This window comes from Denticeps clupeoides, chromosome 6 (genome assembly GCF_900700375.1).
Source record: "Denticeps clupeoides chromosome 6, fDenClu1.1, whole genome shotgun sequence".
Classification (NCBI taxonomy): domain Eukaryota; kingdom Metazoa; phylum Chordata; class Actinopteri; order Clupeiformes; family Denticipitidae; genus Denticeps; species Denticeps clupeoides.
In genome coordinates, this window is record NC_041712.1 from 12,269,768 (window position 1) to 12,296,082 (window position 26,315).

General features: G+C 38.7%; 1 protein-coding gene across 1 annotated transcript; it reads right to left on the minus strand.

Moving 5' to 3' along the window:
* Positions 1-25,479, minus strand: LOC114792163 (uncharacterized). Its single transcript, XM_028983065.1, is given in 10 exon segments — positions 1-727; positions 4,808-4,866; positions 5,739-5,793; positions 5,927-6,061; positions 10,276-11,014; positions 17,343-17,365; positions 18,008-18,068; positions 24,713-24,873; positions 24,951-25,343; positions 25,397-25,479. Coding segments are annotated over 10 exon segments (2,436 nt in total).
* Between the last annotated feature and the right edge of the window lie 836 nt (positions 25,480-26,315).

The window sequence follows — 26,315 nt, forward strand, 5'->3', positions numbered from 1 at the left end:
TTAAGCTTCTCTCATGAGAATTTCTTGAAAGATGATAATTCTTTCCAAGAGCATTTGAAGGAAGCGGAAATCATATTCTTCTTGTTCAGCAAGCTCTCTTCCCACAGCTGTCAACTGTCTTTGAATCTCAATCATTTCCTCTGCTTCCTTGTACATTTCTTCACTGTAATATAACCCACCTTTGGCATCGACCATCTCATCAACCTTGGCAATGAGTCTCTTCACTTGGTCACGGTCATTTATTTTGGTGTTGTCCAAGACAACGTATCTCCCACCACAGCTCTGGATCACTTCTTTCAGCTTAGTATGACCATTCCGCACATAGTTCTCTATTGTCTGTCCACGAAGTTCATCTCCACGAGTGAATACTACAATCATATAATACAAAGATTCTCTCCCAAATATCTCCCTCAGGGCCTTCACTGAATTTTGCTCCTCTCTGGTGAAGCGACCCAGCTGCAGGACCAGGAGGAATGCATGAGGCCCAGGAGATGAGATCTGGATGCATCTCACTATTTCTTTTTTGATCTCCTCTGGGGATTTCTCAGTGTCCAGGATTCCAGGGGTGTCAATAACAGAAATTTTTCTTGGTGTTGAAACAGAATGCTTTGCGCACACTTCAGTTACAGAACTTGCACTGGGGTGAGACTTAAATACCTTTTTCCCCAGAATAGTATTTCCCACTGCACTTTTCCCAACTCCTGTTTTTCCAATCATCACCAGTCTCAGAGGTCCACCTAGAATTTAAGCTCAGGTCAGTATCTTGTCCTGCAGTAGATGCAAAAAAAATCATTTACATAAAATAACTTACATTTCAGGGATTTATGTTGAGGACGGCAACAGCAGCAGCACAGTTTGGAGCTCATTATTCTGAAGCCTTCTATGACAAACATGGTTAAGTGGTTTGAAAGCTGATTATATACTCGAGTCACTCCCTCTTTTAGTTGCCACCCATAGAAGTGCACCCAAAAGTACCTGGGTGTACTTTTCTCTCTCCAGTCACTCAGCAACTATCCAACTTCCCAGACACTAAATACTTTACTTTCCAGTTTCCACCTAAAATCACCTACAATGGAAGGAAGTAAGTACATGTTTTATTAATTTGTATTAACATGCGTATTACTACTTCTACTAATTATAAGCATAATAAAACATCAATAGTTTACTTTGCATTGTTCATTTGTATTTTTATACAATTTTTAAAAACTATTAGTATTAATTAGTATTATTACTAGTAGTAGTAGAAGCAGCAGTACTTTGACATAAGAATGCTCACTCTTAAGAATCCTATGCAGCTGCAATCCAGGTCAGAGGGAAAAGACTACGACTATTGTGTTGTTCAGGCAGAATGTATGTAAGATTCTAGTGAAAAGATTTCTACCGGAGAGTGATCCAAAGGTCTGTGTGATTACTTACTCCTGTAAGTTGGATCTGTCTGGTCAAGGGCCTCATGTGCTCCTCCTTGTGGTGTAAGACAAACATGAAAATCTCACAATTAGACGATTAGACCTTAACCATGTTCTTTAACACTCCACAGAAAATAGGATCACTGCAATTGCCACAAAGTAAAAACTGTCACAACAAATAGAAAACATGGATAGCAAAAAAAAAAATATATATATGAGATATATATGAGATATATGTATATATGTATGTATATATGTATGTGTGTGTGTGTGTGTGTGTGTGTGTGTGTGTGTGTGTGTGTATATATATATATATATATATATATGTGTGTGTGTGTGTGTGTGTGTGTGTGTGTGTGTGTGTGTGTGTGTGTGTGTGTGTATATATATATATATATATATATATATATATATAAATGCCCAAATAGATTTTGTTCAAAAATCAAAAACTGATCAATACTTTAATTTTTAAAGGCATCACAGAGCCGTTGACCTTACTGGAAAAACAACATGAGAACTCAGAAAGGTGAGATTTAAGTTTTTAAGGAGAGTTTGCTCATAAATTGAAGAGATAGAACAGAATTGAACTTTTCTCTTGTATTGGTCACACAGAGCTCCTGAATCCAGTAACCAGGAAGAAAAAGTTGATAAACAGGAGCAGCCAAAGGAGTGAGAATTTTATTTGATACAATCTATTAAGTTCAGATCATAGATAAAACATATCTATGTGCATATTCAAGTGTTTATGTTCAATTTATATTGCAATTTTAAAGTGTCCTTCTCTTTGTTTTCTGATAATTACAATCAACCTGAAGAGACTGAACTGAATTAAATTTCTCTTGTATTGGTCACACAGAGCACCTGAATCCAGTAACCAGGAAGAACAAAAATACAAACACAAGCCAAGGAAGTAAGAATTAAGTTCAGAAATGTTTTTACAATTAATACAGTCAAATATCATGCTCAGTACCTATTGCAAAGTTACATTCATATTTGTAAATTTGAGCATTTCTAAAGTTTCTTTCTGTTTGGTTTCTGATATATATTATTTTTGTTATTAAATAAATTGATCACCAAACTGAAAAGAATGAACTGAATTGAATTTTCTCCTGTATTGGTCTCACAGAGAAGCTGAACCCAGTAACAAGGAAGAGGAAAAAAACAAATCAGATTTAAAAATTGAAAAACAGGAGCAGCCAAAGAAGTGAGAAATAAAGTCATGAAATTTATTTACATTTGATACAATCTATTAAGTTCAGAGCATAGATAAAACATTTTCATTTATATTTATATAATTGTGCATATTCAAGGGTTCATGTTCAATTTATATTGCAATTTTTAAGTTTCCTTCTCTTTGTTTTCTGATAATTACAATCAACCTGAAGAGATTGAACTGATTTAAATGTATCTTGTATTGGTCACACAGAGCACCAGAATCCAGTAACCAGGACGAACAAAAATACAAACATAAGCCAAGGAAGTAAGAATTAAATTCAGAAATGTATTTACAATTAATACAGTCAAATATAATGCTCAGTACCTATTGCAAAGTTACATTCATATTTGTAAATTTGAGCATTTCTAAAGTTTATTTCTGTTTGGTTTCTGATATATATGATTATTGTTATTAAATAAATTGATCACCAAACTGAAAAGAATGAACTGAATTGAATTGTCTCCTGTATTGGTCTCACAGAGAAGCTGAACCCAGTAACAAGGAAGAGGAAAAAAACAAATCAGATTTAAAAATTGGAAAACAGGAGCAGCCAAAGAAGTGAGAAATAAAGTCATGAAATTTATTTACATTTGATACAATCTATTAAGTTCAGAGCATAGATAAAACATTTTCATTCATATTTATATAATTGTGCATATTCAAGGGTTCATGTTCAATTTATATTGCAATTTTTAACATTTTCTTCTCTTTGTTTTCTGATAATTAAAATCAACCTGAAGAGATTGAACTGATTTAAATTAATCTTGTATTGGTCACACAGAGCACCTGAATCCAGTAACCAGGAAGAACAAAAATACAAATCAGATTTACAGGGTAGACAACAAAAACAGCCAATGAAGTAAGAATTACGTTCATAAGTGAAAGTGCTTTACAAGTGATACAGTCAACTATTGTGTTCTGTTTATCTTGCAAACATTTACATTCATATATATTTATTTGTGCAATTTTAACATTTTCTACTCTTTGTTTTCTGATAATTACAATCAACCTGAAGAGATTGAACTGATTTAAATGTATCTTGTATTGGTCACACAGAGCACCTGAATCCAGTAACCAGGAAGAACAAAAATACAAACAAAAGCCAAGGAAGTAAGAATTAAGTTCAGAAATGTATTTACAATTAATACAGTCAAATATTATGCTCAGTACCTATTGCAAAGTTACATTCATATTTGTAAATTTGAGCATTTCTAAAGTTTCTTTCTGTTTGGTTTCATATATATATGATTATTGTTATTAAATAAATTGATCACCAAACTGAAAATGAACTGAATTGAATTTTTCCCCTGTATTGGTCACACAGAGATCTTGAATGCAGTAACAAGGAAGAGGAAAAAAACAAATCAGATTTAAAAATTGAAAATCAGGAGCAGCCAAAGAAGTGAGAATTAAGTCAAGAAATTAATTTACAGTTGATACAGATCAGATCATAGATAAAACATTTTTATAAATGTTATATATGTGTGCATATTCAAGGTTTCTTTCTCTTCACCTTCGCATAATTACAATTGCTGTTATTAAATATGTTGATAACCAAACTGAGAAGAATTGAACAAAACCGAATTTGGCTCTTGTATTGATCACACAGAGCACCTGAATCCAGTAACCACGAAGAAGAAAAAAACAAATCAGATTTACGGGGTAAACAACAAAAACAGCCAATGAAGTAAGAATTACGTTCACAAGTGAAAGTGCTTTACAAGTGATACAGTCAACTATTGTGTTCAATTTATATTGCAAACATTTACATTCATATATATTTATTTGTGCAATTTTAAGGTTTTCTTTCTCTTTGTTTATTTATTTTTTTAAAAATCAGATTTAAAAGTTGAAAAACAGGAGCAGCCAAAGAATTGAGAATTAAGTCAAGACATTAGTTTACAGTTGATATAGTCCAAAAAGTTTAGATAGTAGATAAAACATTCACATTAATATTTATATATTTTTTATCTTCTGATAATTACAAATGTTGTTATTAAATATGTTTATCAACATACTTAAAACAATGAACTGAGGAGAATTGTTGCTTTTGAATTGATCACACAGAACACCTGGATCCAGTAACCAGGAAGAAGAAACAAACAAATCCGAATTACAACAAAAACAACATCAAAAGCAGCCAAGGAAGTAAGAATTAAGTTCATAAATTATATTACAATTTATTCAGTCATTAGCATGTTTATTGCTATATTTGTGCATTTTTTGTTTCTTTCTCTTCATATTCTGACAGTTGTGATTATTGTTCTTAATTATATTCACCAAACTGAAGAGAATAAACTGAATTGAACTTTTCTCTTGTATTTGTTACTCAGAGCACCTCAATCCAGTAACAAAAAAGAAGAAAACAAATCAGATTTACAAGATTATCAACAAAAACAATGAGAATTAAGTTAAAAAAATATATTTTCAATTGATAGTCCACTATTTCAATATTTACTTTAATATTTAAAATCTGTGCATATTCAAATTTTCCATTAGCAATTTTAATGCAGTGTTAGATGTAATCTTGTTGGAAAATGTATATAAGTCATCATGCAATCACCCTTTTTATGTATTCATGTATGACACTTTATACTAATTTCATGCAAATTCTAAGATTCTTCTTTGTTAATTATAGTTATGAGTATTATTTCTGATCTGAGAATTAAAAAGAACTGAACAGAGTTGAAATATTACTCTCCTTCACACAGAACATTTGAACCCAGTAACAAGGCCAAAGAAACAAACGCAGATTTGTGGCATAAATTATGGGAGCAGCCAGAAAAGTGAGATTTAAGACCAGGAATGTATCTACAATTGATACATTTTGCTTTTGTCTTTGAATTATTATTTATAATATTATTAAAATATTGATGTCCAAACTGAAGAATTGCACTTTTCTCTTGTATTGGTCACTCAGAACACATGGCTTCAGTAAGAGGGCTCATCTTCTCGGCATTGGCAAGACGCAAGGTACACTATCATTTACTCCAGCTAACAAGAGTAGAACTTTGTTAAATTTACAGGAATTGGTCCTCTGATTCAGCTTCTGAGATCACATAAACCCCAGCTCAGTTAGAATCCAACCCAACTGCAAAATGACCACGGTTCCTTACATGTATCCTTCCTGTAGGAGCCTGTGGGCAGAGCTCCGCCTTGACTGTTGTGCTGCTGGGAAAGACAGGAAGCGGCAAAAGTTCTTGTGGAAACACCATCTTGCGAAAAACGGTCTTTCAGTCCTACACGAGCTCTATGCCTGTGACCAAAAAGTGCGAGGTGGAAGAGACTGTAATCTCAGGAATACATGTGAGGGTGATCGACACTCCAGACTTCTTCGCTGATGACTGTGAACAGGCAGAAGAGCATACTGCGAAATGCCGAGACCTCGCTTGCATCGGCCGTCCTGTGTACATCCTGGTGATGCAGCTGGGGCGTTTTACTGAGGAAGAGCACAACATAGTTGAACAGATGAAGAAGGAATTTGGCAACGAGGTCACTAAACACACAGTCATTCTGTTCACTCATAAAGAGGAGCTGAGGGGCGATACATTAAAAAACTACGTGAGGAAAACTGATCGAAGACTTCAGGAACTGATCCGATGTTGTGGTTCCAGATACTGTGCTTTTAGCAATAGCGAAAAAAATAAAGAACAAGTGTCAGAATTGATTCAGATGATTGTGAACATGCAGAAGGATTCTCAAAATCTCAATGAGACCTATCCAGAATTTGTTGGAAAGAGTGCCAAGCGTGGCAATACAGGGAAGAAGCCAACATGTCCAGTTCTGTAAAAAGCAATATGACCAGAACCAAATGTGAGCTAAAGATGAGTATGCAGTGCACACAAATTTATATTGAGCTATTCCTGTCCTTTAGTGAAAGTGAAGTGATTGTCCTCTGCTTTTAACCTTGGTGAGCACTGGGCAGTCATGACAGATGCCCGGGGAGCAGTGTGTGGGGACGAGCAGTGTGTGGCTCAGTGGCACCTGAGTGCCTCCTTGATGGTGTGATTTGGTGAATTGCACCAGCAACCTTTTGATTACAAGTCTACTTTCTTACCCGCTAGGCCACCACTGCCCCTTTAAATTGTCTCCTTGCATTTTAATGTCTTGCATGATTCTATAATGCAGTAATTTATTTTTTTTTGTTGTTTATTAAACCTCATTTTGAACTTGTATCTTTTCATATTGTGTCGTTTGTTGTGACATTTTTAATTATAACCCAAGAACTATAATCCCAGTAATCATAAAATGAAAACTATAAATATGCAATTAAATACAATAATACAAATCCATTTCTGAAACCTTGACCTGGTTGATTCCTGCACCATGTGTTCTGGGATTGACTGTTAAGGAATAAGCAAGAATGGATTCTGAGAGTGAAATGAATAAAAAGAGAATACAATGATTTTGAAAATTGTATTTATAGTAGAACATACAACTATAACAATGTACTTTTGTAAGAAAGGTCTTGTTGAACTTGATGGCTGTTAAAACAGAGCCACGTTCACCACTGTGTAATGTGTGATTTGCATGATAAAATCTTACATTTACATTTATGGCATTTATCAGACGGCCTTATCCAGAGCGACTTACAATCAGTATTTACAGGGACAGTCCCCCCGGAGCAATTTAGGGTTAAGTGTCTTGCTCAGGGACACAATGATAGTAAGCGGGATTTGAACCCGGGTCTTCTGGTTCATAGGCAAGTGTGTTACCCACTAGGCTGATGTTAATAATTGTCACTTTCACCATATTCTCAGAATCTATGCTGGCTATGATGACACGTTTTTTGCAAATTTGTAAAACCTCTGGTCATCTTTACTTCTAAAAGACTGTGCTTCTCCAAGATGTTACTAACATCATTTAACCTAAATAGAAACTATTTGTTCCTCCAACTGAATCATATTAGTACTATAGTGGTTTTGTCAATGAAATATCTGATGAAATATCTTTAAAATGTATGCAAAATAAATGCTTGTGATGTGATGAATAAAAAAGAGACTTAATATGGTTTACAAAATAAAAAACAAACTAAATGATACTCATTGTTCCTCGTTATTTCCTTTCATTTAATCGTGTTATAATTTTTATACAGTATTTCTGTTTCCAGTGTCTTCTATTCAGTCAGGACTAAAACTAGCCAAAAATGGTCATGTAAAATTCTAAAAATGTCTAAAATGTGACTAAACTGCTCAGTCTTTTAGTTGCCTGAAACTTGACTACACTACAATGAGTCTGTGACTAACACTAATACAAACTAAAATTACAGCTTCATGCAAAGACTTAATTAAAATTAATATTAATACAGGTTGTCAACTATATTCTCTAGCCATTTATTCTCCCCATATCACAACTTTACTTGTTGCTGGCATCAAGTTGAAAATGTGCCACTTTATACATTATATTTTCTCAGAATACAATATGGGTTTATGACATTATCAGTTAAATAGATTATGTTATTTAACTTTTGCACAGCATGATTTTTGTGGTTGTAGAGCAACCTAGGGCATCAGATATATATTTGACCCCATGACACACCTGCAATTACAAATAATAAACTTTGAGCTAAACATGCTGACCTCATTTGACAGCTGATGATAATACTAATGACAGTGAAAGCGAAAGGAGAGTAAAAGTGAACTGTTCACTTCATGTACTCTGGACATGATTGCCATGTGAACTTACAGGAATGCTATAGAGATATCAGATTTTACAATCTGAAATGCATTCAAGGATCTGTTGATATCGGAATGATTGCTTTATGGGTTTCAAAGCAGCACGCATAAAACAGTTTGCACTTACAGTGCATCCAAAAAGTATTCACAGAGCATCACTTTTCCCACATGTTACAGTCTTATTCCAAAATGGATAAAAAAAAAATTTTCCCTCAGATTTCTACACACAACACACCATAATGACAATGTGAAAAGGTGAACTTGAGGTTTTGACAAATGTATTAAAAAATAAAAGCATCTGATATTGCTTGTTTTCTTTATTTAATTAATGGCAGTTTATGCTTTTACACTAATGAACAAAACTGGATTTTGAACCTGAATTATACAAGAATCTGAGCTATTGACAATGATAATTATATGCATCAGAGTGGCTTACAGCAGTACTTCAGCTGAACCGACTGATGTGTCACTGTGACATCCCGTGGTTGATTTTGTGTCAGTTTTTGGTTGTCTGTCTCTCTCACTCTCTATCTCGCTCTGTGTTATTGCAGGATGGCAACTCATCAGCCCCTGATTGTGTCTGGCAGACCTTTGAAAGGTGTGAGCAGGAGAAGGTGAGAAATAGTGGTGTGAAAAGAACCAAGAACTGAACTACAACCAGAACAACCACGTGAGAGAAGAGGAAGGAAGGAGCAAGGAGAGTGTGGTGGCCTGTGTGGTGGCCATTTGACCCTTGCTATTAGCAGACTGACCCTTTTGCTTTTGGGTTTTATCATTTGGAGCCTGTGCACCCCTCTCCCTTTTATGTCCCTGAGAGTAGACCGGGAACGGGTGGCACATACATACAGAATAGTGTACAGTTTAAATAATATGTAAATGGATAGAGCGTGCTCATCATAATAATACAACATAATAAAATATAATGATATAGATCCAATAATGATGTTCACAAATTAAATAAATAAACAAAGTTGCACTAGATGAAAAGAAATGTATAAATCGAGTTTCTGAACTGGCTTATTCTTTTTATTAATTTTTGTATAACTGCTTCATACAAGCAGTGGTGAGAGATAAGTCGCTTTGGATAAAAGCGTCTGCAAAATAAAGTAAAGTAAAGTAAAGATAAAAAATGTGAAATAACTGAATCAGTAAAGAATGATAATCATCAGTTACTTTACTTTACTTTACTTTACTTTACTTTACTTTACTTTATTTAGCAGACGCTTTTATCCAAAGCGACTTACAAGAGGAAGACACCAGCAATTCTCGTTCGATTAACTGATAGCAAAATTTGAGAAAGGATTCTACAGATCTGAACATGAGTCAAACAATCTTTCGGTTTTCTCTGCACAAGTTTTATACCTTCCAGTCAGTCAGATAGCCATGTTGCCAGCGATGGGATATAAAGATAGCTTCCATTAAATTGCTCAGTATGATATCAGTTTCAACAAGCAATTTGTGATTATCACTGGGCTCTTTCATGTTTAAATTCACTGAAATTGCTGTTCATTTCAGTTCTAATTCATATCTGCTAACAAAAATGTATAATACACTACGAGCAAAGCACCAACAAGGAAAGACCTGAGATGAAATGTTGTGCTCTGTGGTGTTTTTTATCTAAATCAAGGTCTGTATATTGTTCATGTCCTGCTAATTACACTATAAATGTTATGGTGTGGTGTGGTATGAAATCACTTACGGATGGCAAATTGGCTGTAATAAAATACAGCAGAGAGAGAAAAATTACTGTTTAATGTAAAACAAGTTAAACAATAACACTTTAAGAGGAGTACATATTCATAAACATAATTTCCTCATACTGCCCCACAGTAAATAAATTACAATACACAACGACATTCCATGTGTTTTAGTCTGAATTTGAATACAGATTAATTTGAGCATAAACAAGTAAGATCAATCAAAATCACAGGCATTATATATTACAAACTATTACAAAAACACATAGCAGCCCACTCAAGGTTCTTCTTTGAGTTTTGCTTGGAAGATCATAATTTTTTGCAGGAGGCTTTCAACAAAACTGAATTTGTATTCTTGTAGCTCGGCGACCACTCTGTCCAGCGTTTGACTCTGCAGCACCGCCTCTGCCTCCTTGTACATTTCTTCGGTATAACAGGCACCGCCGTTGGCCGCCACCACCTCATCGATCTTGCCAATGAGCTTCTGTACCTGCACGCGGTTTTGGCTTCTTGTGTTGTCAAGAACAACGTATCTCGCGCCGCAGCTCCTGATCAGCTCTCTCAGCTTTTCATGACCGCTCTGCACATAGCTCTCAATCGTCTGGCCCTGAAGTTCACTTGCACGAGTGAACACAACAATCATGTAATATGTTGATTCTTTTCCAAATATCTCCTGCAGGGCTTTCACCGCGTTCTGCTCCTCTCTGGTGAAGCGACCCAGCTGCAGGACCAGCAGAAATGCATGGGGACCAGGAGACGACATCTGGATGCACTTCACTATTTCTTTTTTGATCTCTTCTGGAGTTTTTTCCGTGTCCAGAATCCCGGGGGTGTCGATGACAAATACCTGTCTGTTGAGAAAAGCATGTTGCTTCTCGCACACTTTTGTGACAGAGGAGGCACTTGGATGCGATTTAAATGCCTGTCATCCCAGAATAGTGTTTCCTACTGCACTTTTCCCAACTCCGGTTTTCCCAATCAACACAATTCTGAGCAACTGACCTGAAAATGTAGCAGAAATTCACTCAATTGTGAATGCATGATTTAAGACATGATTTAATTGCAGGTTAAATTAAATAAAATCTTTATTACATAAGCAAAACACATCATAATGTGTTTAGTTTTTAACTTTTTGGGGTCTGTGATAAAGTTTTGATACCGTCCATGCTTTTGAAACATTCTCTTTCAGATGCGGTGATGATATTTAAAGCCATCAAAGTGAAAGGAACTCCCCTTGTCTGGCAACTTATTTACACATGTCAATAAAATATGTGGGGGAGGTTTTAATGAGCAGATAATCAGCAGCTCAGACTGTGTTGCATTTTAATTTTACTCTTCTACTGTGGAATAAGCAGAGTGCTGGGGATTGTTACGCACCATGGACCTGAGCAATGGCTGGGACACTTTGTGACTTTACATGACCTTCCGCTTCACTGTTGTTGTTTTTCAATGGTTTCATTGGCCAATGATTAACCCACCAAGTTCATCAGAAAGAGCCATTTTGTTTCCCAAATGTTTGTAAGAGGACTCGGCATGGCCAGGAGCTTTTTTATACTCCTGAGACAATATAAAACACTGGTTTAAACACTTGAATTCTGTATTTAAGAGACTTGAACTTGAAAACATTTGTCTATATAGTGTACATGGCGTACAGTACAATTCAGGGACAATGTGCAATGATTTGGTTAAATTTGAACCAATTAGAATCTACAGAATATAGAATCTATAGAATCTACTCTAGAACTACGCATTGTCTTGAGGTAATTCTTCACTCTCTGTGTTTTTGTCCTACCTTTAACTTGTTCTACAAGCCCACCTCATCATGTCATGGTACAATTTTTATTGATCTGAATATTAATTTGCACAGCAGTCAAAAAACAGGCGATACAAATTCCTCACATGCACTAAGTTAATGAAACGAGAACAAGACCTTGCCAAGTCGCTACTTGTTAAATCTAATTCATGTTATGTTTTCAATTATATTGTCTATATGGATCTCATTTAAAATTTCCCAGATTTGTCATAGTTTTGAGGCCTGGTGGAAAATAATATTCTCAGCAATCCTTTCATATAACAATTTTATCAGACCTCATCAAGGGATAGAGATGGCATGTACAAGAAAGATGTTCATATTAAGTCTCTTATATCAGGGACAGAGGCCTCAGGTAAGATATGAATATAGTTATGTAATGATCCTTTCCTTTGAATTGAAGACAATGGACATTTGGCTGTCAAATGTTCACTGGCACTCTTAAATACATTTTCTTCTAGCAAATTTGTCTCATTAATATAAGTAAGACAATGCTGGTTCACTGATCTACAGTTAGTGATCCTAAAGTACCATAAACTGCGCACAAGTTATTTAAAATAATTTACTCTAAATTCATTTACATCTCAAAACACTTAAGATCTGAGCCTCATCCTCATGAGAGAATTCCATTATTTTCATACATGGTTATAAATGGATGTTCACAAAGTGCCGAGAAACTGTCCTTGGAGCAAAAAAGAAGAATTTAGAATCATATTAGTCAAACTGGATTCTGAGAGGTTGACATACAGCCGTAAAGGAAACTTCACAGGAGACGGTACTTCTCAAAGGAACCTAATTATCTTTATCACATGAAAAGTTGAAACGTTTTTGCCATGTGTATTAATGGGTGTATCGATGGCTTCTCATGAAAAGAATCTGTCTGAATTCCTACAAAACAAGCACTGATCGAGGGCTATTTCATAGAACCGTTAGAAATATGACATAACTGGCCTAAACTTAATCCCACAGACCATGGCACACCATAACCATAACACGGAAACAAAATGAGGATTTCATTGAGTATTGACTTCACCAGTCATCAGTGTGACGTCCTGGCAAACACATGGCCACCAGGGGGCACCAACCCACCTGTCATCCCGTACTGCCTGCCTGTGTGTAATGAGGGGTATATTAGACCACGTTATCCTTTTATTGGGGCTACGTTCCTTGTTTGTTTCAGTTATTAATAAAACCCCATCACCTTGAAGTTGTGTTCGACTCCCTCATCTACCGCAGCGTTACAATAAGTAACGGTAAAGGACAGTGCTATATTTTATCTTTTAATTTCTTTTTTGCTTCTTTCTATGTAATGTTGAAAATGAAGACAAGGAGAAACCAGGAGAGTTATGTGGTTTAACTGAGATAAATTTTCTGGGCCCATAGCAAATCACAGCAGTCACAGCTACAGAAGAGTTTTTTTTTTTTTTAGTTCCCTTTACTAGTTCTACAAAAAACATGATTAATGAAACCCCGAGTGGTTTAAAGGGTGGTTGTAGCCTAGTGGGTAACACACTCGCCTATGAACCAGAAGACCCAGGCTCAAATCCCACTTACTACCATTGTGTCCCTGAGCAACACACTTAACCCTGAGTGTCTCCAGGGGGGGACTGTCCCTGTAACTACTGATTGTAAGTCACTCTGAATAAGGGTGTCTGATAAATGGCGTAAATGTAAAATAAAATAAAAATAAAAAAACATTGGTGATGCAAAGAGACCACATCTCCAGTTCAGATAGTAGGAAAACAGAAAAAGACAGTGAAATGTTGCATATTAATTTAATAAAACTCATGCAGCTTGTGCTGGTTTGTCTCAGTTGATCAACCCAGGTCAGATTCATTGCATTTGGCAAGCAATTTTTATTACTTCAGCCCAAACACCACACTCACTGTCTAAATGGTTGTGATTTTGGCTTGCAATTTGCAGGCCTGTCTCTTCAAATCACTTCATAATTTGTCACCTTCCGCATGTCCCTTCACATGCATTTTTACAAGCATTTATTAGTTTATTTTTAATATTAGTATAGAAGAGTGGAGTGTATAAACATGAGTGCAGTGCCGGTGCATATGTTGCCATGTCTCGAGCTTTCAGGAGGCCAAATAAGTGAAAGTGAAGTGATTGTCATTGTGAAACACAGCGCACGGTGCACACAGCAAAATGTGTCCTCTGAATTTACCACATCACCCTTGGTGAGTAGTGGGCAGCTATGAAAGCTGCCCGGGGTACAGTGTGTGGGAACGGTGCTTTGCTCAATGGCATCTCAGTGGCACCTTGGCGGTTTGGGATTCAAACCGGCAACCTTCTGATTACGGGTCCCTGCTACGCCACCTTAAAAAGTATGTATAATATACCCAGTCCACGGCCACTACAAATTAAATATTGATTCATTGTTGTTTCTGAGACAGCTGGCTTTAGGGCTACTTTGGGCCATGAACTGGAACCCCTGACGCCAGAGGCGTCTTCTCCGGTGCCCTGACGCTGTCTCATGCTTGACTGGGGCCCTGGCAGAGTGACATTTCCAGAAAGCCCTGGAGCAGTTGGGTCTTTGAAAGGACCCTTCGCTCTTCCAGCAGTGACAGGACCAAGAAGAGGCAAATGCCAGAGTGAGCTGTGCTTTACTGTAATGAATTACACTACACTGAGGTGCTTACTGTTTTCTCAGGAAACTTTCTTTTCAAATTCTGAATTAGCTTTTAAAAATTTAAGTGTGTACTGCCCTCACATTTTTATAAATCTTGGACAACACTGAAGTAAAACTTCAAAAATAACTAAAAACACAGCCATTCATGTCTAAACTGCTGGAAACAAAAATGAGTACACACTTAAGAGAAAATGTCCAAATTGTCCATTGTTTTCTTGCTCTGCCTTAAATCTCTTGGGGAGGGGGTCCGCTAGGGCTTCACAGGCTTCCTCTTCCACTCCTCCATGACATCACAAAGCTGATATTAGAGACCTTGCGGTCCTCCACCTCAGTTGCAAATGCTACATAGATCATTTCTACATGAGCAATTGCATTTAGAATCGCTATCCTTTCATTTTTATGCCCAATACACTGTTCATATGATTATATTTAGATTATATTAAAAAAATACACATAATATGCTTGTGCTAACATATTAATGTTATATGTCATATCCTGCAAAATTGGACTACTACACTGCACACACCCAGGGAGGGCACCATTTCTTTGGACTCCAAATATCATCTGCCAGCTGAAACCTACCTGACCTTTCCCACCCAGCTGCTAATCCCTCCGAGCTGCAGGATTTTGACATTTCCAATGCTCTAGGGACAGGAGGCATGTTCACTGCCATATTCCTACAGAGGGCTTTGTGATATTTAAGCCAGAAATGAGAACGCCTTGATCTTTGACTGACAGATATACAGCAGGGAAGGTGCATCCCAGCCTCACCTGTCCATTAGCAAACACAGTCATGTGACGAGTTATTACTCTGCAGATGAAACAGCTTGCTGTATTACTTAATACTGCTTTATTTAGGCACTTTATTAAGCCAAAAATTATTTTCTAATCACTGGTGTGCAAGGCTAACATAAGTACCTTTATAATTTATTATAATGATTATTGTAGAAATTGCATGCACTGAGTCTAAAATAATATTTTACTGGGTCCTCCACTAGATGGCAGTCTATGATGGGTTGATTTCATGTTTTTTTTTGCCACTGATTCTGCAGCAAATGTATCCATGGCAATCAGCAGGCTAAAAAGTGTGACCACCTGTGTAGATCTTTCTAGCGAACAGGTAGAGATCGAAGTAAAGAGGGACCCAGTAGGTATGAGTTAATTCATATTAATTCATTATTAATGTTATTTTTTTCATTAATTGGATGGAAAAAATATATGCTTGCATGGTATGTCTGAAGTTCCATTAATTACAATAATGGTTATGTCAGGCTTCCTGCTCAAGTGGACAAGCTTGCACTGTATATTCATGAGACTCTCAGGGTCAGGAAGGGTCAGAGCATTGACCAATATGCTGTATTGGCCATTATGCAGCAATTACAGCAAGGCATATATCAATTGGGAATCTGACTGCAAACACATACATGTAAATCGACTGGGGCTGAAAATAAAAAGGACCTCCTCCGGACTGAAATCAATCGGTGTGCGCGTGTGCTCTCTCCACACTGCGCTTACCAGTGTGCGTTTTTAAGCATCATGAGTCATCTGTCATGCAAATGAATTTCAGAGATGTGTCGAGAGCATCTGTTCGGAAATAGGTCCCCCCCCCCACTTCCTCCACGCACACACACACACATACACACATACAGTATGGGTGATTATGCGAAGGTTCTCTGCAGCTGGAAGATTTCATGTTTGGGTCTAGCGGTAAAGTGACACTTTCATGTCAATAAGCCATTCAATAGCTGTGTCGGTTTGGAGAGCCTCATCATCAAGCCACTAGACATGCTTTTGGTGCAAACAGGGGTAAAGCTATGCTGGAAGTAGTCTGAGGCCTTAAAAAGGTTGAAGAGCTGGAACCACTTGTCTGATGGACTGAGGAACTCATCATCACACGTTTATTCCTCAGCTAACAACATCTGAACAGTTTTGGGGAGTGACGAGTTACATGTAACGGCGTTACGGAATTCAATTACTTTAAATGTAATCTTTTACTGGAGGAAAAGGTGCAATTAAATTACAGTTACTTATTGAAAGATTTATGATTAACATTTTAATATGTTTAATAATAGTGGTGTAGAGGGAATCACAGGAGTGGTATTTGTGTCAGCCAATCAGTGTTCAGTGGCTATAAAAATCCCTTTTGAACTTTGCGCTGATAGTAATCCAGATGGTCCTTTTACACTTTGGCCCAGAGGACACGACGTCCATGATTTCAAAAAACCATTTGAAATGTGGACTTGTCAGGCCACTGAACACTTTTCCTCTCTGCTCCAGTCCATCTCAGATGAGCTTGGGTCCAGAGAATCCGGCGGCATTTCTAGGTGTTGTTGACATATTGTCACAACCATGGTGGCATTACGAGGCAGGTGAACGGAGATGATGACGAGCAACCGCTTCCGGACCGGGTCATGACACATATGGCTTTCGCATTGCAGAGATTTAACTTGCACTTTAAGATTTAAAAAAGTGAAGTGATTGCCACTTGTGATACACAGCAGCACAGCACACAGTGAAATTTGTCCTCTGCATTTAACCCATCACCCTGAGTGAGAAGTGGGCATCCATGACAGGCGCCCGGGGAGCAGTGTGTGGGGACGGTGTTTTGCTCAGTAGCACCTCAGTGGCACCTTGGTGGATCGGGATTCTGATTACGGGGTCGCTTCCTTAACCGCTAGGCTACCACTGCCCCTGCATATTGAGATTTTGTTTTATATTTTTCCTTCAGTACACTATAAGTTTGAGTGTTTTTTGTTTCTCAGACAAAGCATACTGCTACAATTTATTCATATGAGGTGACATATTACCAGGGTAGAGCAAAAGCTCTATGAACATAGACTCTCCCATAGTTCCCTAGCAACAACTGGTGATGACTGCAGCTTTGCTGTACAAATTTGAACATTGTTTTCTATCCTCTTCTGTCCTTAACAGAACTTCTACACTAATTGTTTTATTGACATCAGAAGTGAGGTATACCCACACCCCTCCCTCCAATATTTGCTCACACAGTTTAGCACCACACGTGTCCAGGCGTTTTAAAAGCGCAACGCGGTGTGCAGTGCCTTGGCAAGAGACATTGAGCTTGCAAGCACCATTGTACAGCAGATCTGACCCTGGCAATTACAGCCACAGGGGCTTTGTGAATGCTTGCTTCACACAACGCAACCTGTCAGTTGTGAATGCATTCGAGGGCCGTTTCCCCGTAATCCACCCCCCCACTGCTGCAGCCCACCACCGCCTGCCCTGCGATTCAACATTTTTGCTCAGTTATAAACTTTCTCACCAAACTGGCAGTTGGCCGACTCTGGGGAAAGGGCCCCCATTCTTTTATTCAGGGCGAAGAAAGAGCAGACAAAACAGAAACAAATTACAGAGTGGAGCATTAACACTGACGAACACAACATGACAAGAAAATAGTTGAAAGGCTCGCCTCTCAGCTCTCACGCCCAAAGAGATTTAAATAATAAAAAGCGTGCCGGCCCCTGAACAAACAGGATAATTATGGCTTGCAGTCTTCCTTGTCACTCGTCCGGCCTGGCATAACAGAATGAAAATGTGTTATAACCATTCAAAGGTTGGTTTGATGGGAATTAGGGGGCAAACTGTTTTAATAGAATCTCTAACTTCTGGGACAGAGAGATTAATTATTTCTATATTACTGAGAATCTATTACCTATCTACCTTCATGCATTACCTAATCTCACATGCAGCTTTCGTACATATGTTGCTGTATACGCACAGCTCAGAATGAATGCAATGTTACTTTTTCAAAGATTTATATCTGTCTGATTAAATGACCATGGTTTTTATATTGAATGATGTTCTGTCTAATATGCATTGTCATTGTTTCCATTGCTGTCATTGTTCTCTTTGCTGCATGTAGTAAAGCACTTGAAAGAGCAATTAAATTGGTTAATATATTCATGAGTAACTGATACCATAAGCATTTACCGGGTAAAAAGCAACTTCTTGTGAAATGGTGCAATAACCTGATCAATAACCAACAATGACCACCACTTCACTAGGTGGTTCAACAACTTACACATTGTATAGCCTGCAAGCAGAACAAATGAATGTTTCACATCTTTTAAATGTCCCCATGGGTGCGTTAGATGAATGAGAACTTAAAAACGTTTTAGTTTCCTCATGGGTGCATCAAATGAACACACACACACAGTAGTCTTCTGTTTGATCAATCAATGGTGTTGGTAACATATCATATATTTCAGAAAAAGACTGTTTTACTTTTCTAATCTTCTTGAATAGAGCCCTGCTCTTGCTATTTGCTCTGCATTGGTCTGTGCTTTTGTTTCAGCACAGATGAAAATTAAATATGACTGAATTTATTAAATTCAGACTTTACTCAGTAAATTACAGTAAATGACTGTACAATAATGATCTATATCACCCTAATGGGCGCAGTAAATAAATGATTACACACACACTTATACTGACCTCTAACATTCACCAAAAAAATGCATATTTTACTATTATAATAATCACAGTGTTTGTTTGGAATTTTACTGAACAAAACGTTTATTACCTCAAACACTTCACTATGAAAAGGTGAAATTTCCTAATAAACTCACTTCGCTGTACCACTACAAGTGTCTTCAGGGGCCCCGTTTGATGGTGCCACAAACTGTCACATAAATTTCATGTTTTCATATGATTTCTAAACTGCATCTTCACACGAAATGTCTTCCAATGAACGACACTTTTGATGTAACCCTGTCAAAACTCATTTAAACATACCAAGAAAATGAATGCATACTGTTAGTTGGTATATCATATGTTTATTTAAAGATGTACTGTTGAAATACAGAAATAGGCCCACCGTGTCTTTGACCCATGTACTGGGTATGTTGACGCATTGAAATAAAGGAAAAAAATGAGAATTTGCTCATATACAATGAGTCAGAATTCAACAATTACAGGGAATGGGACTGAATCTAAACACATCCAATATTATTACAACACGGACTCCAACTCATCACCATTTAATCTGCCGTGTATCAGCATAATAATCAGCAAATCTCAGCAACACGGTGCATGGAGAGATGTAATGAGGTTAATCTGTTTCACAATAAACACATTTTAATTCGTAGACAACATCATCTCATTTGTATGAAAAAGGAGGTCTTGCAACAAAAATGAATGTGGATTCTTAATCTATACTTCTGAACCACAACCAGGATAATAATCATTCACATAGACACTTCCATTATCAGATTTATGGTTTGATCTCACATTACTAATTTGGCATGTTCGTTTCTCATAACCATTTTTATCATTTCTTAATTCACTCCAAAAGTGATTATTGCAAAGTAAAACGCCAACAAAAGTGTAATTCTGGACATTTGGACAGTTGGGTTATCTTTTGTACTTCTACATATATGATATTCACCTATCCAGGTCCCTGTTGATCCTATGGAGATCCAATATATCCCACAGAAGGCCTCCAGCCTTCACTTTCTCAGACTTTCAGCAGAACTTGTGCTGCTGTCTGACATAGCAATGTTCAGCAGGCTGTGACGGAGCTAAGAGTAAATGGCTCAATCTTGACTGGATGGAGCTAACTCCAAGGAACCTGTTGGTCTGGGGACCTCAGGTCTCCATCTAGCCGACGGGTGTGCCAGCAGCTCAGTGCAAGCAGCAGATGGTGTGTTAAAGGACAGATCTGCTCTCCATCATCACTGCCGCTCTGATGCCTCTGACATAGATTGGGATTGCCATTGCCTCCTCACCATTCAACCAATGGAATCACACACAGAGCCACTGTGAAACTATTTTCTACATTCATATCCATGCTTTGTGCCAGTGCACTGTCACTTTAAGGTGAACCATGCCAAGTTTTTTTTTTTTTTTAAGGGGGTAACTGAGTGCTGATTCAGCCCAAGCACAATTTCAGCACTGGCTTACAGTCAGCCGAGCCGTCACACTGGATAGAATGTTTCATTTCCAAAAGCAGCTGGGTGTTGTTGAGATGAATCTGCGCTAGCAAGATTAATTAGTTAACCAACACAGTCATTTACTCTTGAAGCCACACTGTTTTTCTCCTTGGATATAGGAAATGAGAAATGTACTGATTGTGTTCTTGGGGTCAAGGCATTTGTTGACCTATTGTTTTCATCTTTACTGAGCTGGAGCCATTGTGTCATATAACATCATACACGTTACGAACGGAGATATTGCATGATGATTGCGGATAGTGAAAAGCTTTAAGCTTTAAGCTAAAAGCTTAAAATAGTCATTTAGACAGTATGTGGTTAAATCACATGGCCAGCTAAAAGTCCAGAAAAATGACTACAGTCTACAGACTGACCCCTGCTGGAGGCAGAAAATTGTTTATGACTTACATTTACATTTACAGCATTTGGCTGATGCTCTTATCCAGAGTGACTTACATAAGTGCTTTAAAATGTCCATTATTGAAATCCCTCATTTGGTTCACTAGATCTGTAAATACCATCAGCTTAATAATTCAGGACCCAATCTTTTTTTTATATATATAAATATACATAAGAGCTCTTTTTAATCTAAGTATTTCCTAAAAAGGAAGGTTTTTAGCTTGCGATTGAAGACCTTTAGTGACTCAACTGTTTGACATCTAGTGGAGGTTCATTCAACCACCTGGGAGAAAAGACAGAGAAGAATCTATGCGGTTTGGTCTCAACCGCCAAGTCATGCACCTCGATCTCTCCAATCCTCCAGCACTGCTGGTAACATCATCTCTCAAGGTATTAGGAAAGTGAGAGTGAAGTGATTGTCATTGTGATACATAGCACAGCACACAGCAAAATGTGTCCTCTGCTTTTAACTCACCACCCATTGTATTTCTCACGTAGAAAAATAATTTGTGCCCAATATTTCTTAGACCATGGCACAGTAGTGCCTCACTATGAAACAAGCACATCTCCGATGTGGTCCTAAAGCCTGTCACTTTTCAGCCAATCAAAGAAAAGTCACCCTCAAATTCTTAAAACACAAATTAAAACACTTTTACTTCTTGTAACAAAATCTTCAGAGCATCACTTCATACACAGAGTCAGTCATCTTCTGTTTTAAATTTTAATGTTACAACAAATTCACTTGCTTGACACTATTACACCTTGAGTGCAGATTTTCAATGCTGAGTGTTCGTAACCTAAACCTTTACATCCTCTTACTTCCTGACAATGCCTGTTCAGAACTAGTAGTCTTGGTCACAAGATGACTGAAATATTCACACAATATAATATAATAATTGCTCTCTCCAAACAGGCTAAATTATTTTAATGAAATGTCTGTTCCATTTATCATTTTTTTTCGTCCACAAGTCTGAGCAATTAATAACAACACCACTAATAATAAAATTATTATTACGATAGTGTCAGGGGGTCAAAGGGGCTGCAGGGTGGTGGTGGTAATGGGGTTCAGTGGAATGTCACTCTTACCTGTGTTAAAATCTTGGTTTTTGATCTTGAGTTTTTTTTTTATTTCTTTATTTTAACTTTGAAATTGGCTAATTTAAAATAAAATAATGTCTACAACAATGTTTCTTGTGAGATTGTCTACACTAGTGGAATTTACTGTGATACAAGGGGGCACCACCTAAAATTTTGCCTAGGGCTCCAAATTTGATAGGGCGAGCCGTACCTGTACATCCTTTTCCTCTGCTCTGGTTCCCATAACGAGTCCCATGACGAATTGGTGCCGGTGCCCAAAAACAAGCACTGACCCCTGAACTTTGTTGGTCTAGGAGTGAGAACCCTTGACATCATGTGGGCGGATGTCTGTCTGATTTACTTTATATACACAATTTCATATATACTTCAAACAACACTGCCACTGGATCAGATAGCAGATTGCATTTGTAAAATAAATATCACAAAATAAAAACATATGGTTGTCTGTAGCATGTACTGCACAACTCTACAGATGCACTCTGCAGAGCAGCACACCGAGCTCATGTTCGTAATGTGACGCCACAAGCATACGAAAAGGCGAGCATTTCCAAAGGGCATTTGGCCCTTCATATTCAGCTTGAAGCTTTGCGCGAGAAAGAAAAAAAAATCAGTTAGGCCCTTGCTTTGAATTTAAATGAATATTGCATGGTCCCTTTCAAATGTCATCCTCTTGCATGCGGAGTTTACATTTTCCATTGCATATTTAGCCAGGGGAATGCGTACAGACCTTTCAATCAGGCAAAGGCACCTTCCAGCAGACTTTGTATTAATTATGAAAATGCATTCGGGGCAAGGCCATCCAGATGTCTAGTGGCAATTGGAATTTAAAAGCTTTTTCTTTTTTTTTTGCTTGTTATTCTAGACTCCAGACTCTGGGAAATCCCTGATGCATTACAGGGGATTGCTTCCACAGTCCAATTAGCATTTTTAGCAATTACAGTGAAGAAGGCCCCGGTCACTTATGAAAGCAAATTTTTTTTGAAACATTTTTTTTTTCCAATGTCGGCCCCACTTCACCTGGCATCAGGCAAGTTCAGACCCAAAAGCATTAAGGGACTCAGAGAAACTTTAAGGCAGCACAGCCCTCATGGGGGCAGAAACAGATGAAGGGATGACTGGGATATGAAGACTGCCTGCTGAAAGCCTGTTGGAAAGAGCCAAGATAAAAAATAAAAATGGCTGCAGTCTAGGATTTCTAAGCAAGCTTGTCCTGTGTTCTCAGACTGTTAAACAAGTCAAAAAAAATTTGGAGCCAAAGCAGCAGGAGGGCACTCATGAAAACGCAAGCGTGAGTGTTGAAAACGTGTTGAGTGGAGCAAGTGTCGAGATGGTGTTCTGTACACATCCATAGAGATGTCATCACATTTTCACCCCTGCCCCAAAAAACAGTCATCACCCTTCATGCCCTAGCAGTCTACCATCTACCTTTTTTCCCAGCAATGGCCTGTCAAGGGTTTTTCTCTCTCACCCATCTAAGATGTGCTTTCTTTTTTGCACCCTTATATGTATTTATTTTAAAAGAAAGGGTGGATGAGGTGGGGGCTGAAAAGAGGCGTTTTAATTGCTTTTTCATGTAGGCGATTTCTGAAGCCGTCCTTCCCCTAAGGCTGTGGGCAGAGTGCTCTGGGCCTATGAGGGTGGGGTAGCGTGTGTGCGAGTGCGTTAGAGGGTTGTGACTCTCTCAGGGTCTGATGAGAGGACAACACGGTGGGGACAAGGGAAAATGGAGGAGCAGTCAAGTTATAAATACATTTATGTGCACCACTTGTGCATGGCCCGAAAAGCCTTTCCTCACCCCTGGAGCCGCTGGACATTTATTTCTCCAACAAAATGTGAGAGAAAAATAGGTGTGAATTCTCAATTATTTGAATTTTATCTCACTGGTCATGCAATCATTGGTATGAAGTATACCAGATAGTTCAGAGAGTATATAAAATTTACCAAATTAACCACAGCAATTTATAAAGTAAACTGTGCAATAGCTTCAATTAGCTTTAGACAAATAAATCAAAGATGAATTAAAGGAGAAGATAATTGATTCATTATTCTGTGCTGAAAGCAATTATTAAGTTTACACTCCCTGAATTACAAAGGTCTGTAGGGTTGTTGACGGTTCAGACAGTGTGTGGGCATCGGGCAAGATAATTGCTCATTAGGCTCGGATGTGGCAATGCACCCTCAAACAGTCACGTGGTCTGTGGGATCACAGACCAAGGAAAAAGGCCAGTGGGATCAGAGGCCTCAGTCTTTACCCACAGGCCCAGAGCATCATTCCATCCCACAATCCGTCCCAGAAAACTATTTGAGGAAAAAAAATCCTGAAGATTAGCAGGCTCTGGGGTTCCACAAGCTTTTGTCAGATCTTTTAATGTTCAACTATCCTATTAAACACATCTCAGTGGTCAGTCATATTGTAATTTCTCTCAATATTAGGGTCAATATGTCATGATTTTGGTAAGTTTGTTTAACTGTTTGTATTAATTACACATTTTGCAATCATGATGAATCCTTAAGAGTAAAGAAGAGAAGTGCAGAGGCGGGACATATTGGCAACCAAGGATTAATTAACAAATTACTGAAAAGGGGAATAAAAGGAGACAACATAAATTAGCCCGCAGGCGTGTGGCGGTTGCCAGAACTCAAAACACAAAACAGAAACTCAAGTTCATGCACAGAGTTTCCGAAGGGGTGGAAATCCCCGGCTTTTAACTGCTGTCCGGATTGGGCACAGGTGATGAGTCCAGGTGTCTTGGCACACCACCCCTCTGGAGGCGGACCCAGGCCCATGCCTGGCCTGCCCTCCTCACCGGCTAGCGGAGTACCTGAAAGGGAGGGACGACTGTCATGAACCTGATGCCCCATTGAAGGGTCCCGGGACCATTGGGATGTCCCACACTTCTCTAGCAGGTGAGGGGCGCTGGTGCTGCACTGCCGTTCTGCTAGGGAACGTCCGGGCAGAGGGAAGTCGGGTTGGCGACCGGAGCTGGGAAGGCGTATTCCCCGCGAGGCAGTCCCAGCAGCGCAGTTGCTGGCTGGTGACCTCCCGTCACCCTGTTCTACCAGCTTACCCCCGCATGGCCGTCTTCCTCCTCGTTGTTGTCGCACCTTTGGGAGTGACGTGGGTCTCCACAGACCTCAGGACGACCCTGGACAGGCACGACCATCCCGGCCCTGACCACCCAACCGGCGTCATCCTCGTCGTAGTCTGTGTCGGCCTTGTACCCCCGGAAGTCACATGGGTCTTCACGGACTTTGCAACAATCTTGGATGCGCGTGATGGGTGGAGCCATCCCGGCCCTGACCACCCACCAATTCACGTCATCGTCGTAGTCCGTATCCTCGCACCGGTTGTCCCGAGGGTTTTCCACCCTGCAGGCATCCTGGACCCAGGCCGCGATCAGCTCCCATGTGCAGTACTCTGGCCATTTGGGCTGTAGCCTGCCCACCTCCTCGCTGGAGGAACACCACCGTTGTCGGGGCTGGAAGTGACATGGGTCCCCATGGACCTCGCGACGATCATGGATGGGCCCCGACCGCCCCAACTCGCGTCTCCATTGCTCTCGTCGTCATCTGTGTCGTCCCAGACCATAGAGATGGGACATATTGGGAACCAAGGATTTATTAACAATAATATATAAACAACGGCGCGATGACCGAAAAGGGGAATAACGGGGGACAACATAAATTAGCCCGCAGCCGGTTGCCAGAACTCAAAATACAAATCAGAAACTGAAGTTCAACTGAGTCCACGAAAATGTCGCCGCTTTCGAAGGTGCAGAAATCTCCGGCTGTCCGGATTTGGCACAGGTAATGAGTCCAGGTGCCGTCAAACCTGACAAAGTGTTAGGAAGAGGCTCAGATTGGGAGTGATGGGGAGATGATATGGTCTTTGAAAAAAAAAATAACTAAAAATCTAATGTAAAGAAAATATTATGCATATTAATTCAGTAATCGTCTCTTGCTTTGATAATTTTTTTATCCATGTCCTAGGTCAGGCCCCTCACAGGAAATAGAGTTTTTGCTTGCAAAACCTGTAACGCTTTTAAAAATCACGCATAGAACTATTTGATTCGGCTTGCAGAAGTCATTTTATTCAGCTAATTTCTCCATTTCCACGTCATCTGGCTTTTGTGTTCAGCACGAAGCATTGCATTTGATGTCACCCAAACAATTATGCTTTTTACATTTTTTTCCTTTATGAAATCTTGGACCGTGTTACTTGCTGATGAGGCGCGGTGAAATTTTTAATGGCCTCTCTGGCTGGTTATCTTGATCTGAAATTAATGAGCATCTCTCAGAGAGGATATTAGCACATCAATAAAAGTCCTAACCTCAGGAAGAAGCATGACGCTCACGCTTGACAGGTTGATTAAGATGTAAAAACATTTCATTAGGCTCCAAGCTTCTTTATCTCGCATCCTCTGT